This window comes from Podarcis bocagei (genome assembly GCF_964188305.1).
Source record: "Podarcis bocagei genome assembly, chromosome: Z".
NCBI lineage: Eukaryota > Metazoa > Chordata > Lepidosauria > Squamata > Lacertidae > Podarcis > Podarcis bocagei.
The window spans coordinates 15,052,807-15,069,187 of record NC_138140.1 but is presented as its reverse complement, the minus strand read 5'-3'; the positions used below and the strand labels follow the sequence as shown (position 1 = coordinate 15,069,187).

The following is a 16,381-nucleotide window of genomic DNA, read 5'->3' as shown; positions in this document are numbered from 1 at the left end:
CTTTGAAGAACAGGGTCAGACCAAGTGACACAAAGGGAGGGTTCTTGTGGCCAAGCAGCTGTTTTGCTTCTCTCCCAAAGGTGAGAGAAGGTGTGGAGCAAAGTAAGAGCAGCACCAGCTGCTTTCCAGGGGAAACCCTGCCAGATGGGTGGGGTATACACCATCATCACCACCATCATATTATTCCCACTCCAACCAAGGGAGAAAAGGTTGCTGACTCAGAGCTGCTCTATTTTCAAGGTCGGGGCACAACAGAACCATCACCCAAATCCCAAACTGCCTCTCATCCCCAGTTGAAATGGGGCCTCTCACTCGCAAAAGAAATAGCCTTATGAAGTAAACTTCAAAAGGGAGTTGTATCCACTTTAATTCAAGTGGTGCCAGAACCCTGTTGCTACAAACCATGCGGGAACATCAAAGGCGGATCTAGGGGAGCGGTACCAGTGTGGTTGCACTGGACACAGAGTTTCTAGGATGCTGCTGCAGGCAACTATGACATCCAATGGAAGGCAAGATGTGTGGGGCCCCAGATTTTGATGTCACACAGGGCACCACTGAAATTTGAGGTGTTGAGGTCTACCTTTGGGAACAGTCTTAGGAGCTGAGGTGAAGCTTCTACCATGGATGCTTTACTTGCTGAAAGGGGCTCTGATTATCAACAAAGAGGGGTGCTACCCAGAACTAAAGACTGCTCCATCATGGAACCACTACAGCATTTTCCATGCTACTGATTTGGGGCTACAGTCCCCATCATTCTCAGTCCTCAGCTTGCTAGAAGATCTCACACTGTACTCGTGAGCCTTTGTTTACATTGCTTGGCACAAAAACCATAAGAACATAAGAGCCTTGCTGGATCATACCAGAGACCCATCTAGTTCAGCATCTTGTTCTCACAGTAGCCAGCTGAATGCCCCTGTGGAAAGAACACAACCAGGACCTAACAGCAAAAACATTCTCTCCAATTATGATTTCCAACAACTGGTATTTACTGTTTCCAAGAGTAAAGGTAGAGCGTACTTCTATCCTCCACAGGCTTGTCTAATACACTTTAAAGTCATCCAGGTACTCACCTTGTTGCATAATTTTCACTCATGGGTCATTCCACGCCAAATCACCTGATTTTAATAGTCGACCGTTCTCTCACGACTCAGATTTTCTTTTTTAAAAAATTATGTGTAGATACCTATGAGATAAGCTCAACATAATATTTCAAGATTTTTTGGTCCAAAATTGGGTGCAGGAGAATTTTTTGAAAATTTCGATTTTTGTGCGATTTAGGGTAATGGAATTTCTGTGTCAGTGTAGAAAATTGAAATTTTCAAAAAATTCTCCTGTGCCCAATTTTGGACCAAAAAATCTTAAAATATTATGTTGAGCTTATCTCATAAGTATCTACACATAAAAAAATATTTTTTTTGCAGAAAATCTGAGTCATGAGAGCACATGGCACCAAGTGATTTGGCGTGGAATGAGCTTCACAACTGTTTTTTAAGAGGTGTAGTATCATTGGTGACTTTTGCTCTCTGATGCTCCCTGTTAGATAAAGCACCTCCCACCAACTGCTGAATCATTTGGGAATGCAGTAAAAAGCTAAGTTTAAAAGCTCATTTGGCACACCACCATATTCTGCATTGGGAACAATATTTTTGCGAGCCGTTAACACCATTTTAAATCTCTGGTGAACCCTCAATCCTATTTTGGTACCTAGTTGTGACTACAGATCTAACCTGAGTCATTTTTGAAAAGCTAATTGCAGCTGCTCAACATTCTAGCCCTTTCAAGATTTCTGCACGTCGGAGCTTCAGGTTTTTCCCCTTCTGTCACCTGCCTTTTGGAAGTGGCATCTATAATCCCACGGGACTGTTCCTCATTTCCAAAAGTACCTTCATTTGCTGAAATGCTGTGCCTCTGCTTTTCCAGTCAACATAACAGCTGCTGGAATTCCAGTGTCAATACAATATTGGCACAGAACTGGAAGCTTTTAATATTAACAAGCCTGTTGTGAAAACTTTAGAAAATGCACAAATAGTGCTTAAGTGTTCAGCAGAAATGAATGCACATTATATAAAGTTATTTCCTTCCTTATATCTAGTATAGGTCAGGTTGTGCTATCACTTTTATCAAGCAAAATACCCCTGAAAAAGAGTCTGTTGAAGGTTTCAATTAATCTGCTTGTCTTTTATTTTCTCTGCACACCTACAGCTGTCACTTCTTATTTTACCCTCCAAAACAGTATAAACTTCAACACATTATACTGTGGTAGAAAATACCACACTGTTATCACTGTGTTTATCAAGTGAAGGTTTTTTTGTATATCTCTTGTTCTTCACCAAACCTTCCACTCAACTTAATCAATTTTTCCATCTTGCTCATCCCCCTCTTGAACAGGTGGGCCTAGAGGCTTCTGGCTATTTTGGCATTTCTCTTGGGCTCTGTTTTAGTTTTATTTATTCATTTTGTGAAATGCAGAAATTTCACAGCCTTTACTTGCCAGTGTTTTTCAAAATCAAAAGACATGATTTAGTGCTTTCTTTCCAGATTAGTTGCTGTTCTGGTTTTGGTAACCCAAAGCTCAACTTTAACTTTGGCGCTCAGGATGAGGTTGTTTCAGTTCTGACCCAAATATGACATCAGCATATACTTTTGATAAATCCATGCTGAATACTATTTGCTATATCCAAACCCATAGCTGAAGGGTCAAGAGTGGGGTAGGATTGATATGTGGACATAAGTTTTTCCCTCCCCGGCTTGGACGTCATCAGCCTCCCTGTTGGAAAGGAACTGTTGGAAACAGAAAAAATTGCAAGGTGGTGGTATTTAGGAGCTAAAAAGGTAAAGGTAAAGGACCCCTGACAGTTAAGTCCAGTCCTGAACGACTCTGGAGTTGCGGCGCTCATCTCGCTTTACTGTCCAAGGGAGCCGACATTTGTCCTCAGACAATTTTTCCGGGTCATGTGGCCAGCATGACTAAGCCACCTCTGGCAAAACCAGAGCAGCACACAGATACACCATTTATCTTTCCGCTGGAGTGGTACCTATTTATCTACTTGCACTTTGACATGCTTTTGAACTTCTAGGTTGGCAGGAGCTGGGGATAACCCTAAATATTGGTGGGGTGGAGGGGAGAACTCAACATGGGGATGCCATTTTGACATGCATAATATATAGTTCAGAACCTAAACACTATCAATAAGGGGTTCTCTGATGCTCATATAGAAAATCCCCCATTTGCTTTTCAGTTTTTTAAATTATGGGGTTTGTGTTTCTTACCATTGTCTTTTTTTGTCACATTTACTTCCCCTCACCCCCTGACAGGTTACATTAGGAAAAGTGTTAAAAGTCATAGTGGTTATGCGGAGCCTCTTCATTGACCGAACAATTGTCAAGGGGTATCATGAAAATGTTTACACAGACGATGGCAAGGTAAGTGTCTCTTCCATATTTCCCTTTACTATGGATGTTTATATGGAACTTGGTGCTCAGACAATTACAGAAGAGCAAGTCTCTACAATTGATGCATCCCTGGCCCAAGAAGCTGTCCTAATGTTATTTATGTAAAGCATCCCACTTTTAATTTTAGATAACTTCTCTCCTGATTTACTATGTCCTCAGCCCTTAGACCAGGTGTGAGGATCCTTGCCCCCCACCCCGATGTTGCTGGACAGCATGTACCACAATCCTTGGCCATTACCCATGCTTGCTAAAGCTGATGGAAATCATCATTAAGCAGCTTCTGAATGGCCAAAAGTTCTCCACACTTGCCTGAGGCCCATGTTGCATCATTATTAGTATCTACTATTGCAGGGGCACATCAGTTGCCCAGGCTTTGGATTTCTCTCCCCACCACCAAGCCACCAGGAAATTGTACACCAATTTCCCATTCAATAAGAAAAAACCTCTTTCTGATGAGAAATCAGGGACTTGTCCCAAGTTGGTTTAATCTGATGGTAACCACAGCATTCTGAATGGCAGCTATTAAGGAAGTGCAACCTGCTTCCATGAGTGATCTGCTTTATGGAAAAAAAGTCACCTGGTTTGAACCCCTAATTTCTCTTGACTGCATGCACTCCATATGGCTTTCTGTGGAGCTTTAGAGGATGTTAATGGGACCTGACAGCCTTCAAGTTGGCTTCTTTCTCTCTTCAGAGTGGAATGGGCTCTTGCTGAGATACCCACCTAGGCTCACCTTTTTGCTAGTAACAAGTACTAAGCACTCCTGTCTCTCACATTCTTCCCCCGCCCCTCTGGATCTCTCTCTCTCTCCTTATTACAAAACCCATTAAAAATACAAGGTTCATTATAACCAGACAAGCACTTGGCACCCATAGGCCATGTTATAATGAGGACAGAATTATTTTTCAAAAAAGCGAATCTCTTGTAACATACAACATTGTGTTACGCACTGACCCCTGAGTTCCTTAGCTTCTTGCTCTCCTTAGGATTTAAAAGGCGGTGGTGGGGGTGGATCTGCTCTGCTGGAAAGAACATATAATTCCATTTTTCAGGTAAAAGATTCTCCCACTAGAGAGAAAATAAAAGGTGTCCAAAGATTGCCTTGGCCTGGCTTTAAACTGGGTTGCCTAGTAACACGCACAGGCTGAGGTAGGGACACTGCACATGTGCAGAAGCTTCTGGAATGTCCTGAAAGGAGGGGGAACTTGTGCCACTCTTTTCCTGGAACTGACTGACAGCATCAGTACATGTTTCTTCTGGAAGCTTTGTCAGGTGGGAACCTTAAGGGATGCATTTCACTTCCACACAGAAGAACACACAGTTCTGGTTCTCACCCATCTAAAGAAGGTTCTTCACTTCACTTCACTTCCTTTGCAAGGGAGCATACAAGTGAAGCAGACATTTAAGATACCAGTAAAATAAAATCTAAAAACTGACTGTCCAAAAATCTCTTTTTCTTTTCAATGTGCAGAAGAGATAATAATCTATCTGGCACCTCAAAGTGGAGCTGGGGTATCTCATAAATTTAATACACTTGGACCCCTTTTTACCAGCAAGTGCTTGAGGTGACTTGCAATCAGTCATATTTTTTTTTAAACTTCACAACATTGTACTTATTGAATTTTTGTGTTTTCAATCTGGAAGCTGCTTTGGGGTGGGGGGGGTAGGGTATGTGTGAGCATACATGAAAGGCAAGGTAGAAATGTCCTAAAATAAAATAAAGCTTGTGAAGGAGCTTGTAGCAGAGTATTTGAGTAGTGCCATCTGCTATCATTTTTCCATACTGGGATCTTTGGGAGTAAGGGCAGAATACACATTTAATAACTTAATTAGTAAGATTACAAAAGCCTACCTTTCCAGCTGCCAAAGACACACACACACACCAGTCATAGAGAGAGCCAGTGTGTTGTAGTGGTTAAGAGCAGTGGACTCATAATCTGGTGAACCGGGTTCACTTCCCCGCTCCTCCACATGCAGCTGCTGGGTGACCTTGGGCTAGTCACGCTTCTCTGAAGTCTCTCAGCCTCACTCACCTCACAGAGTGTTTGTTGTGGGGAGGATGGGAACGGAGATTGTTAGCCACTTTGAGACTCCTTAGGGTAGTGATAAAGCGGGATATCAAATCCAAACTCTTCTTCAGTTTTCATTTAGATTTGTAAGTGCCTGAGGGCAGAGACCTGTCTTCTTCTTTTACTCCATAAAATGCCAGATACATGGATGAAGCTATAAATATTACCGTATTTTTCGCCCTATAAGACGCACTTTTTCCCCTCCAAAAATGAAGGGGAAATCTGGGTGCGTCCCATGGGGCGAATGCAGGCTTTCACTGAAGCCTGGAGAGCGAGAGGGGTCCGTGCGCACCGACCCCTCTCGCTCTCCAGGCTTCAGGAAGCTATCCCAAGTCTTGCAAGCCCGGCGGGATGTCCCGCGGGCTCACAAGGCTTGCGGGCAGCAGCCTGCACCCAAAAGCTGGGGACAGCGGGGAGGCGCAGAGCCGCCACCCCGCTATTCCCCGACCTGAACTAGAGGCTGGCGGGGGGAGAAGCAAGCCTGCTTCTCCCCCCGCCAGCCCCACAAGCTCGGGGGATAGGGGGATGGCGGAGCGCCGCCATCCCCCTATTCCCCGACCTGATCTGGAGGCTGGGGGTGGGAGAAACAAGCCTGCTTCTCCCCCCGCCAGTCCCACAACCTCCAGATCAGGTCGTGGAATAGCGGGATGGCGGCGCTCCACCATCCCCCTATTCCCCGACCTGATCTGGAGGCTGGCGGGGGGAGAAGCAAGCCTGCTTCTCCCCCCGCCAGCCCCACAACCTCCAGATCAGGTCGGGGAATAGCGGGATGGCGGCGCTCCGCCATCCCCCTATCCCCCGAGCTTGTGGGGCTGGCGGGGGGAGAAGCAGGCTTGCTTCTCCCCCCGCCAGCCTCCAGATCAGGTCGGGGAATAGGGGGATGGCGGAGCACCGCCATCCCGCTATTCCCCGACCTGATCTGGAGGTTGTGGGGCGGAGAAGCAAGCCTGCTTCTCCCCCCGCCAGCCCCACAAGCTCGGGGGATAGCGGGCCAAGCTGTCCCTGAAGGCAGAAGAGGGAGACGGAGCACTCCATCTCCCTCTTCTCGCTTGGGATGGTTGCGCAAAGCCTCTGCAGGGCAGTGCAGTGCGCTGCCCCACAGAGGCTTGGGAGGCTGTCCCTGAAGGCAGAAGAGGGAGACGAAGTGCTCCGTCTCTTCTAGCTTGGGGATGGCTGCGCAAACCTGGGGGGAAATCAAATTTTTTCCTTTGATTTCCCCCCCCCAAAAAATAGGTGCATCCTATGGGCCGGTGCGTCCTATAGGGCGAAAAATACGGTATTATCATCATAGTATAGCAAAGGGGCACAGAATTCAAAAAATCCCCAATGGAAATCAAATTCATGCAGAGTTATCCTGGGTCAGGCTAGAATAGGGAGTCTCAGATCCTTACAGAGCTGGTGACTCATATTCAGTAAAGCATATGACAAGGGTGAGGAACCTTCTTCAGCCCAAGGGCCACATTCCCTTCTCATCAACCTTCCATGGGCCATATGCCAGTGGTGGGCAGAGCCAGAGGTAGAAGTGGGTAGAGCAATGAAAATAAATTCTTACCTTGTGCAGTAGGCTAGATTACACACACACACACTTCTGTATCCTCCAGGCATGCAAGAGTCAGTATCAGAGTTCAAGGGCACAGTCCAACAAGGCAAAAACACTCAAGGAGGGCACAAAGCAAGGCTCGGAAGGAAAGTGGCCTGGGTGGATGAGGGTGTCTGAGAAGGGACTGTGGCATGTGGTGAGCAAATTCCAAGAGCCAGGGCCGAAGCTAGGCTTTCTGTCACCTGGGGCAAAGACCCAGTTTGTCTCTCACACACACACACACCCCACGTGCATTTGCATACACAGACACACACATCTCTCAACACATTTGTTCACAAAGGGTATAAAAAGTAGCTTTAAAGAGTCTGGAGAAGAGATGGTCTCTCCAAATAGTAAAATTGTCTCTGTGTGTATCTGGCTTTCATTCAACCTTAAGCAGATCTCATCAGAGAGTAATAGATCATTTGACAAATTATCATTTGACAAAGTATTATGACAGATAGATAGATAGATAGATAGATAGGTAGATGATAGTTAATGGAAACTGATAATGATCAGGCTCATACCCAGAGAGTAAGCCCTATTGAACTCAGTGGGAGTTACTTCTGAATAAAAATGCTTAAGATTGCAGTATAAGACTGCAGAATCTTTACACGGTTTCCTGGGAGCAAGCTGCATTTAATTCAGTGGGACATTCTTCTTAGTAGTAAAGGCTTGCAGTTTGAGGCTCTAAAAGCAGGCATGGCCAAACGTGGCCCTCCAACTGTTTTGGGACTACAAGTCCCATCATCCCTGACCACTGGTCCTGTTAGCTAGGGATGATGGGAGTTGTAGTCCCAAAACAGCTGGAGGGCCAGGTTTGTCCATACCTGCTCTAAAGAATAAAGTAAAAGGACTTCCGGGTTGGTGCCTCCGGCAATAGCGGAATTCCTCTGATCGGGAGGAATTTGCCCCGTGGGAATTTGGGTCTGTACCACCACGGCGAAGGCGGAGACCCGTAAAAATCACAGGCGGGAGAAGCCTGTGAACGTGGGATTCGGCGGGCACCTTTTGCGCCTCCCCTACTCGCGGGGAAACCCGGTTTCGGGGATCCGGAGCGATGTGGGGTAAGTGGCGCGTTGCTTCAAATCGTCTGCTTCTTCCACGGAGCGAAGCTGCATAGCTGTTGTCGGAGAGCACTGGCTTTTTCCTGTGGACAATTTGACTCTAAAGTAATTACCCGTGAGTAGAGCTGAATTGGGAAGAATTGGATTTTTAAACGTTTAATCTGGCATCGAAACAGGGAGGTTCAGTACAGGAAGTCCGCCTCCCCCTTTTGTAGATAAACTGAAGCAAGGAGGCTGCAAGCTAAAGTCTTGGAAAGCCTTTTGTAAAAGACTAAATTTACATCGGTAAAGAACTAACCCCCCCCCTTTTTGGAGACAGGAGAAGAGGGGGGGAAGTGGTGGACTGTATATGCCTGTAGGAGAGAGTTAAGAGAGTTAAAATACCGCCGCTCTGACCCTGGAAACGGGCTGCTAGCAGGATTGATGTTTTTTGGAACGTCCATTGACAGTATTTAGGACGTTCATTGACAGGTAGCTGAACAAGAGAATACATTGTTTCTACTGTCTCCGGTTGTTTTCAAAAAAAGGAGGAAAGTAACTGAAAATTGAAACTAACTTTGGATTATTGAAACTGTGTTTAAAAGAGGACATACTGACCGATACAAATAGAAACTGTTTTCCCCTAGTGGAAGCTTTTGAAATTGGTTACTTTACAGGAGCTGGGCTAGGGGAATTTCCAGCTGCAAGATAAAAAATTGTGAGATTTTGGAATTGACCTTGAACCTCTTAAGTGTTATGGCAAATGGAAAGGAAAAAACAGACGGGATGTCGACAGAAGAGGCCTTAGTGGCTGCATTATTGAAAATAAACGATTCGCTGGAACAACTTCAGAAGAAAACAGACGTGATAAATGTGAAAATGGATGCTGCAAATATTGAAATTGACTTAATCGTAGAAAGTTTAAATAACTTGGGACAAAAGGTGAATACCAATACAGAAACCACCCAGAAATTGACACAGGAATCTACTCTGACACGGCAAACTGCAGATGAAGTCAGGGGAAAAAACCCTTGCTGTGGAATCTAAAGCAATACAACTGGAGAGGAGAGTCCCATCCATACAAAGATAACCTGATGAACATAAGCTGACATTCGTTATGATTGAACTTAAAGAAGAACAGATGAATTTGAGGACCAGAGCCCTATCTGAACTGGAAAAGGAAAGCTTGACAGAGTTTCAGGAGGTGACAGGACTAACATCAGTTGAGAAAGAGAGGTATTTGGGGGTTAGTATGACCGCCAAAAATGTGAACCTGTTTAAGGATAACTGTGAAGGATGTTGGATTGAAGAGAAGGGGGATTTGGAAATATGGACTAATCAGAAGTTGTTACTGTTGGGCCGAGTTACTGTGGTGGGGATGAGGGCTGCTGTGTTGTTGAGGATGTTGCTTTTGTTTCAAACATTGCAGGCTTTGGATGGGATGGATTGCTTCAGGAGGTGGCAGAGGGATGTTTCTAGAGTTGTTTGGCAGGGCAGGAAGCCTCAAGTAAAACTTAAGATATTGACGGATACCAAAGAAGGAGGTGGACCTGCCCTGCCAGACCTTTAAATTTCGTTGTGAACCATCTGCTTTTTGCTGGTTGAGAGAATGGCTGCTTCTTGAAAGCACTGAAGTGTTGGACAATGGCAGACGAAGTTGATGGACTATATGGAATTGGCGGAAATGACTGGCAAGATCCGAGACCAGGGAGACGAGTCGGTGGAAGAAGATTGGAAAAAGTTTAAAGACTATTTATAGAAATATTGTAAAATTAAGGAATGTTAGAAAAATGTTGGAATGAAGTTATATGGCTTTAGTAGAAATGTTACAAGGAATTAAATATAAATAGATTAAATAGAAAATTAAAGGAAAAATAAGGCAAGAATGTGTTAAGATAATTATAGGTTAGAAAACAGAGTAAGATGGAAAGGAATTGCTGAAACAATTAATAGAAGTGGAATACAAAAAGGGAGGTGTGAGGAGGTCGCTGGAAATAAGTGAATGAAATATAAGATATTGAAAATGTTTGAGGTGTTTTTAAATTGTTTTTGTTTGTTTTTGCTTTGTTTTGTTAGTTCATGTAGCGTTTTTGTATTGTATTTGTATTGCTTTTTCTCTTTTCTTTTTTTGTTTGTAGTTTTGTGTTGAAAATGTTGAAAAAGTAATAAATATCATTTTTTTAAAAAATAAAGAATAAAGTAAAAGAAAAAAATACTCCACAAGTTTTCCTTAAAAATTGCTGGCTGCTGAATCATTGCAATTAAAGAATTTAGAGTGGATTGGCTACATTTCCCTTCTAAATTACAGGAAGGGCTAAATACAAAGTGCTTCATATGTCAGCATCACATTTATTTCATTGCAGGTATTTTATTTTCAGTATAAAGACAACTGATTTTTTTGTAGATGATTGTATGCAGCAGTGCCCTCTTTATGTATACGCATGGTGTAAACATGTATGTTGTCCTCTAAATCCAACACACTCACACAGACTGAGAGACAGAGACAGAGAAAGAACACCTAAGTAAGCAATACGCCAAAGTGCTTATCTTGTGAACTTGACATGTAAATTGTTTAAGCATGACAAAAGCATCTGGCCCCAAAAAGGACAGGAGGTGGTGTTCTGATCTCTTTAACTAACCTCTTAGACATTGAGGGAAGCAAAAGAAGAAAGCAATGAAACTTCCCCTTTTCAACTTTGCTTGGCGAGCAACCTTCTCAAGGATTTCTCTTTCGCACACAGTTCCAAAAACAGACAGGGGGAAAGGGGAAGGAGGATCATTTTCCAGGACTTCCTGCTTCCCTTTGCAAATCAGCATCCCTCTGGTGCTCAGCAGCTTGAGGTCCACAGAAGGATGCTGAAGGACACTTGGCACTTTTAGACTCCGGAGCTGCAAGGAGGGGGAAGCCCTCCCCCATTAGCTGGGAGTCTCAATGGAGCCCCTCTAGAGGCTTTGCCCAGGCCTGGGACCCCAGCTAGGCCCACCCCCATTACCTGCAAAAGCCAGATATAAGAGCCAGATATTCGGGGGGGGGGGGCGCTTGGCCCCTGGGCCTTGATTTTATGGCTTTGTCTCAGTGCTTTTTGTAGCACTGAGTTGGACTTTTGCTGAAGATCCACACATCATTTTTCAGCTGCAGTGACAGTGAGGAGAGGTTTGGTTGAACTAGTGCAGTATTGCTGTCTTAACTGCACCTTTTTGGGACTGAGTGATTGCCATCATAGCTGGATTTTCTTCTTGAAGAGCTGTTTTGGGGAAACCGCTTAAGTGATGTTGAACAAGCTTGTTCTAGTTTATCCACTCTCGCTGCCAGTGTTTGAGAGAGATGTCCTAAGAGAAAAGAAAAGTAGATTATAAAAATCGAAACTCTTGTCTTAACCGTGAAAGGGGCCTGTTGTTCTTCCTATTCAAAATGCAAATAGCAATGAAGAAAAGATGGACAGGAAATTTTCATGCCAAAGTAGAGCGAGAAAATGCTTAACCTTCTCCTTTGTTACTCCCTTCCCCCCACATAACACCATCACTCAACATAGTGCTTCATAAAGGAAAGAAGAATATCTGTCCCTGCCCTGAAATCTTAATTTCTAAACCAAAAATCTAAATTTCAACAGCAGGAAGGAGAGGGGTTGTTTTTTAGTAAACTGCATGGATGTTTTCCTCTAGTCAAGTAGTGTATAAATTTTGTTAAACAAATAAAATTTTAAAAAAGAGAGGCAAAAAAATCCCATGTTAACAAATGCTGTTGCATGTAGGGTGAAGGGGTTAAGCCAAAGGCTTCATTAAAAGGGGTGTGGGTGGGAAAGTTGGCAACACAGATGCATCCCAAGAAAGTGTTTCCAGGCTTAAGGAGGTGAAGCAAAGCAAGGAGTAAGAGTTTCCTAACAAAGTGAAAACAGGCATATCAGCTGGCAAGGCCCTGCTCATATTCTAGGCTCTTGGAATAAGTAGATTTGCCGTTTGAATTCTAAGTATTTGACTGACGATTTACTTTCACTTCTTTCAGGCATTTCACTTAGAAGTCCCACTAAAATCAATTGCACTGATACTTCTTGGTTGGCTTGGAAGCAAGTCACTGGGACCACACTCCTAGAGACAGTTAGCTCAGGCCAGCTGAAATCAGTAGCCTTAAGCATGTTTTTATTGGATGGCATCCTGTGGGTATTCCCCCCTCCCTTCCCCAACATGGTGAAAAGGTGGACCATTTATAATGCAGAGTGGAAGGCATGAGATGAGAACTATAAACGCTTTGCTTTGTATTGTGCATTAGGCATTTAACATCCTATGGTCTAAATTGCTTCTTGCCTTTTGCACTAGGTGGGTGCTTCATCGCAGTCTCACTTGAATTACCCTGTTAAGCAACCTGTTAAGCTCTGTGCTGCTGCTGCTCCCCCCCCCCCCTTTTGGATGCAAACTGGGACCTGTCAGTCTTCACTTTACAACCAGTTCTGGCTCTGATTCTCCTGCAGTTTCTCCTGGTCCATCGCTCCACCACAGACTGATGCATTTTAATTGGCCACATAGCAGCACGAGTGGCTTCATGCCACCCATATTTTCAGGCATACTTTCCCCACTTCTGTCAGTGGCACAGTCCACGCATGACAGGCAATTAGCTGGTACCTTTCAGATACTTGACTAACGGACTTCTTGCAGCTCATCCTTTTGGGACAGACTTTGACCCGAGCCATTAATTTGCTCACCCAGCTCTGCTAATCAAAACAAAAACTGCATTAGTATTTCTTTGGCAGTTGTGACTTGCTGCATTTGTACAAGCGCTGGAAGTGGGGAAGAGCCATGACTTGACAAGTTTGGAATGGGCAGTGCTACCTGGCCAAATAGGTTTTTGCACTAGGTAAGGCTTAAGGAATGTGAGGAGGGGGTGTCTCTGTTGAATTGCCCTGTTAAGCCACCTGGGTTATGGTAATGTTCTGACTTCGTTAATTACCCCATATCAATAAGAAAAGGCAGCTTTTTGCCTCCCAGCATAAGTGAGGAGAAGAAATAGTGGTATCAAAGGAAAGCTTCAAAGACAGCCAGAACCGTCTCTCGAGTAATTTCTGATCCCGGCATTCTTTCCACTTCAAAGCAGGATGTGTGTGTGTTTGGGTAAAGGGGAGGGGGGTTGAATCCGATTTCTCTAATAAGAGTTGGCATCAGCCCTGTTTGATATTAGATGCAGGGAACATTTTGATTTGTTATCGCCTTTGAAATCGTTCAGACGACCTTCAGAAAATGGCCTCTTGTTACTTGTGCTGGGGGTGGGTGGGGAGAGTAGGGCACTGGGAGAAAGAGAGTGAATTGAGGCCCAATTTAATTCACATGCAGAGGATGCCTTGAAATTGTGCTCTCAGCAGCTTTTTAGTTACAAATGTGTGTCTTGATTGAAAGTGAAAAGTTGAAGAATAATAGACCTGCAACAATGCATTGTTTAGCACACCCACCTCATTCGTCTGGTTTCATGGTGGTGGGTTTACAGGCCTTGCATATGGCTCCATTTTATTTTTAAAACCTTGGTGAGCATTAAAAAGAATGCAAGAATTGAATTATGTACATTAGGGCTCTTCAGCTCCTATGCTAAGGAATTACCGTTCAGAACTGATTTCAGTTGTTGTGACTGGCATTGTGCTTTTTCTGTGTGGTTCATCTTTTCTTTCTTTTGTTTTTAACAAAAGAATGAAAATAAATACTGAGAGACTTGATCCTTTATGAAGTCATGGTGCTCATGTTGGCAAGTGCCACCATGACATGAAAGGAAAGGAAAGGAAAGGAGAGGGTGTTGGTTTTGAAACAGCCAGTCTTGCTCATTGGATCAGATAACTTTGATCCAGCTGCATGGTTTAATTTTCACTGGCTCTGCAGTGATCCAGGTAATGTAGTTAGGTTTTTATCCACCTATGTGTGGATCATAGGCTGACAATGCTAGCCCCATGGCTACCTGTCTGTTTCTGGACATAATTCAAAGTGCTGGTTATGACTTTAAAGGCCCTATACAACTTAGGCCTAAGTTATCTGCTGGACCATATTCTCCTGAATCTGCCTGCGCTCTGAAATCTTTGGGAAAGGCTCAGTCCTGCCCACCCTCACAGACATGTTTGGTGGGGGCCCTCTCACCTCAGTCGCTGCTCCCAGAATTTGGAACTCCCTCCTTAGAGAAGCTAGACTGGCTCCATCCTTTTGTCAGCAAGTGAAGACCATTTTATTCTAAGAGGTTTTTGGGGTGTGACTTTTTTTGTTTTGTTTTTTAAGAAAAGGGCTTTTAAATAGTGTTGTGAGGGCTTTCTAATAGCGTTGTGATATTTTTACTGTTCATATTTTAATAAATTTGTTTTAACTATTGTAGTTTAATTACCATATTTTTCGCTCTATAAGACGCACCAGACCATGATGCACCTAGTTTTTGGAGGAGGAAAACAAGAAAAAAAATATTCTGAATCTCAGAAGCCACAACAAGAAGAGGGATCGCTGCACAGCGAAAGCAGCAATCTCTCTTGCTGTTCTGGCTTCTGGGATAGCTGCGCAGCCAGCATTCACTCCATAAGACCTACACACATTTCCCCTTACTTTTTAGGATGGGAAAAAGTGAGTCTTATAGAGCAAAAAATACGGTACTTTTCAACTATTATCTTTTTAATTTAGTTTTTATTTTAAAATTTATTGGATTAGAAAAGTGCATGCATTGTCTCTATTTTCAGGTCATAGAGTCTTTTCTACAGATGAGTTACATTCAATGTGAGGCGTTAATGTTGTATACAGTATAAGGTTGGGAGAGAAGATAGGTGGGAGAAGAGATGTTGTTAGTCTTCTGTACAGTGGTGCCTCGCAAGACGAAATTAATTCGTTCCGCAAGTTTTTTCTTCTTGCGAGTTTTTCGTCTTGCGATGCACGGTTTCCCATAGGAATGCATTGAAAATCAATTAATGCGTTCCTATGGAAACCGCCTTCAGAGCAGGTCCGGGGACAGTCTGTCCCCCGACCTCTTCTGAAGGCTGGGGGGGGGGGGACAAGGGCTTTTCTTCCCACCCCCAGCATTTTAAAAAACCCCGGGACAGCGGAGGACTTCTCCGCTGTCCGGGGCGATCTTAAAATGCTGGCGGGCGGCATTTTAAAATCGCCCGGGACAGCGGAGGACTTCTCCGCTGTCCGGGGCGATGTAAAAGCCCCTGGGAAGGCGGGCGGGGGGGCAAAGACTTTTGCCCCCCGCCCGCCTTCAGAAGAGGTCCTGGACCTCTTCTGAAGGCGGGCGGGGGGCGAAAGTCTTTGCGCCGCCCCCCCCCCGCCTGCCTTCCAAAGCCGTCCGGGACAGCGGAGAAACGTGCTGCCTTTCTCCGCTCTCCCGGGAAGGCAGGCAGGGGGGAGCAAAGACTTTCGCCCCCCACCCGCCTTCAGAAGAGGTCCTGGACCTCTTCTGAAGGCGGGCGGGGGGTGAAAGTCTTTGCTCCCCCCCCCGCCTGCCTTCAAAAGCCGTCCGCGATAGCAGGAAGCGCTTCCCTGCTATCCCGGACTGCTTTTAAAATGCTGGCAGTGGGGAGCAAAGCCTTTCGGCCCCCGCCGGCCTTCCTGGACCTCTTCTGAAGGCCGGAGGGGGGGAAAGGCTTTGCTCCCCACCACCAGCATTTAAAAGAGGTCCCCGGAGATTTCCCTATGGGCTTTCGTCTTGCGAAGCAAGCCCATAGGGAAATTCGTCTTGCGAAGCGCCTCCAAAACAGAAAACCCTTTCGTCTTGCGGGTTTTCCGTCTTGCGAGGCATTCGTCTTGCGAGGTACCACTGTACTATATCTGTATTGTTTTAATTTGTGTAAGCCACATTGAGTACTATTCTGGAGAAAAGAAAGATAAATAAACATCGTCATCATCACATATGTGGAAGGTACAGCTGCTACTCAGAGCATAGCGTAAAAGCAACCCCATCATTCCAGTTAACATGGAGCCAGAGTGAGCCTTGAAACTAGAGGTTGCCAACCTATTTAGGCCCCTGGTCACATTTCTCTTCTCTCTCCCCATGGAATAGCCGCTCCTAAAGAAAGTGAGTGTCCACTTTTGCAAGGGATCTGGGTAAAAGTTGGATCAAGTAGAATTAATCTGAGCCTTGAAAAACTCACAGAGCTGAAAGTGGAACTGAGAAAGAGCACGAATCCTCCTTTGGCAGAACCCTCTAGTTCCCATGGTTCAACCATGGCTTGATCTTAAATACCAGTTCTTCCATGTTTACCTCTCCCTCCATTTCCCTACCTTCTGTT

The 16,381-nt window shown here is 44.7% G+C and overlaps 1 protein-coding gene across 5 annotated transcripts in view; it reads left to right on the top strand.

Moving 5' to 3' along the window:
• Positions 1-16,381, top strand: part of MED27 (mediator complex subunit 27) — a 202,457-nt gene that overhangs the window by 153,696 nt on the left and 32,380 nt on the right. For all 5 annotated transcript variants that reach the window (XR_014004073.1, XM_081179241.1, XM_081179243.1 and 2 more), the window contains one exon: positions 3,316-3,423. Coding sequence is in view for 4 of the 5 variants with exons in the window: in XM_081179241.1 (XP_081035367.1) it covers positions 3,316-3,423 (108 nt within the window). In the remaining variant the exon portion in view is untranslated. The remainder of the gene's footprint in view (positions 1-3,315; positions 3,424-16,381) is intronic.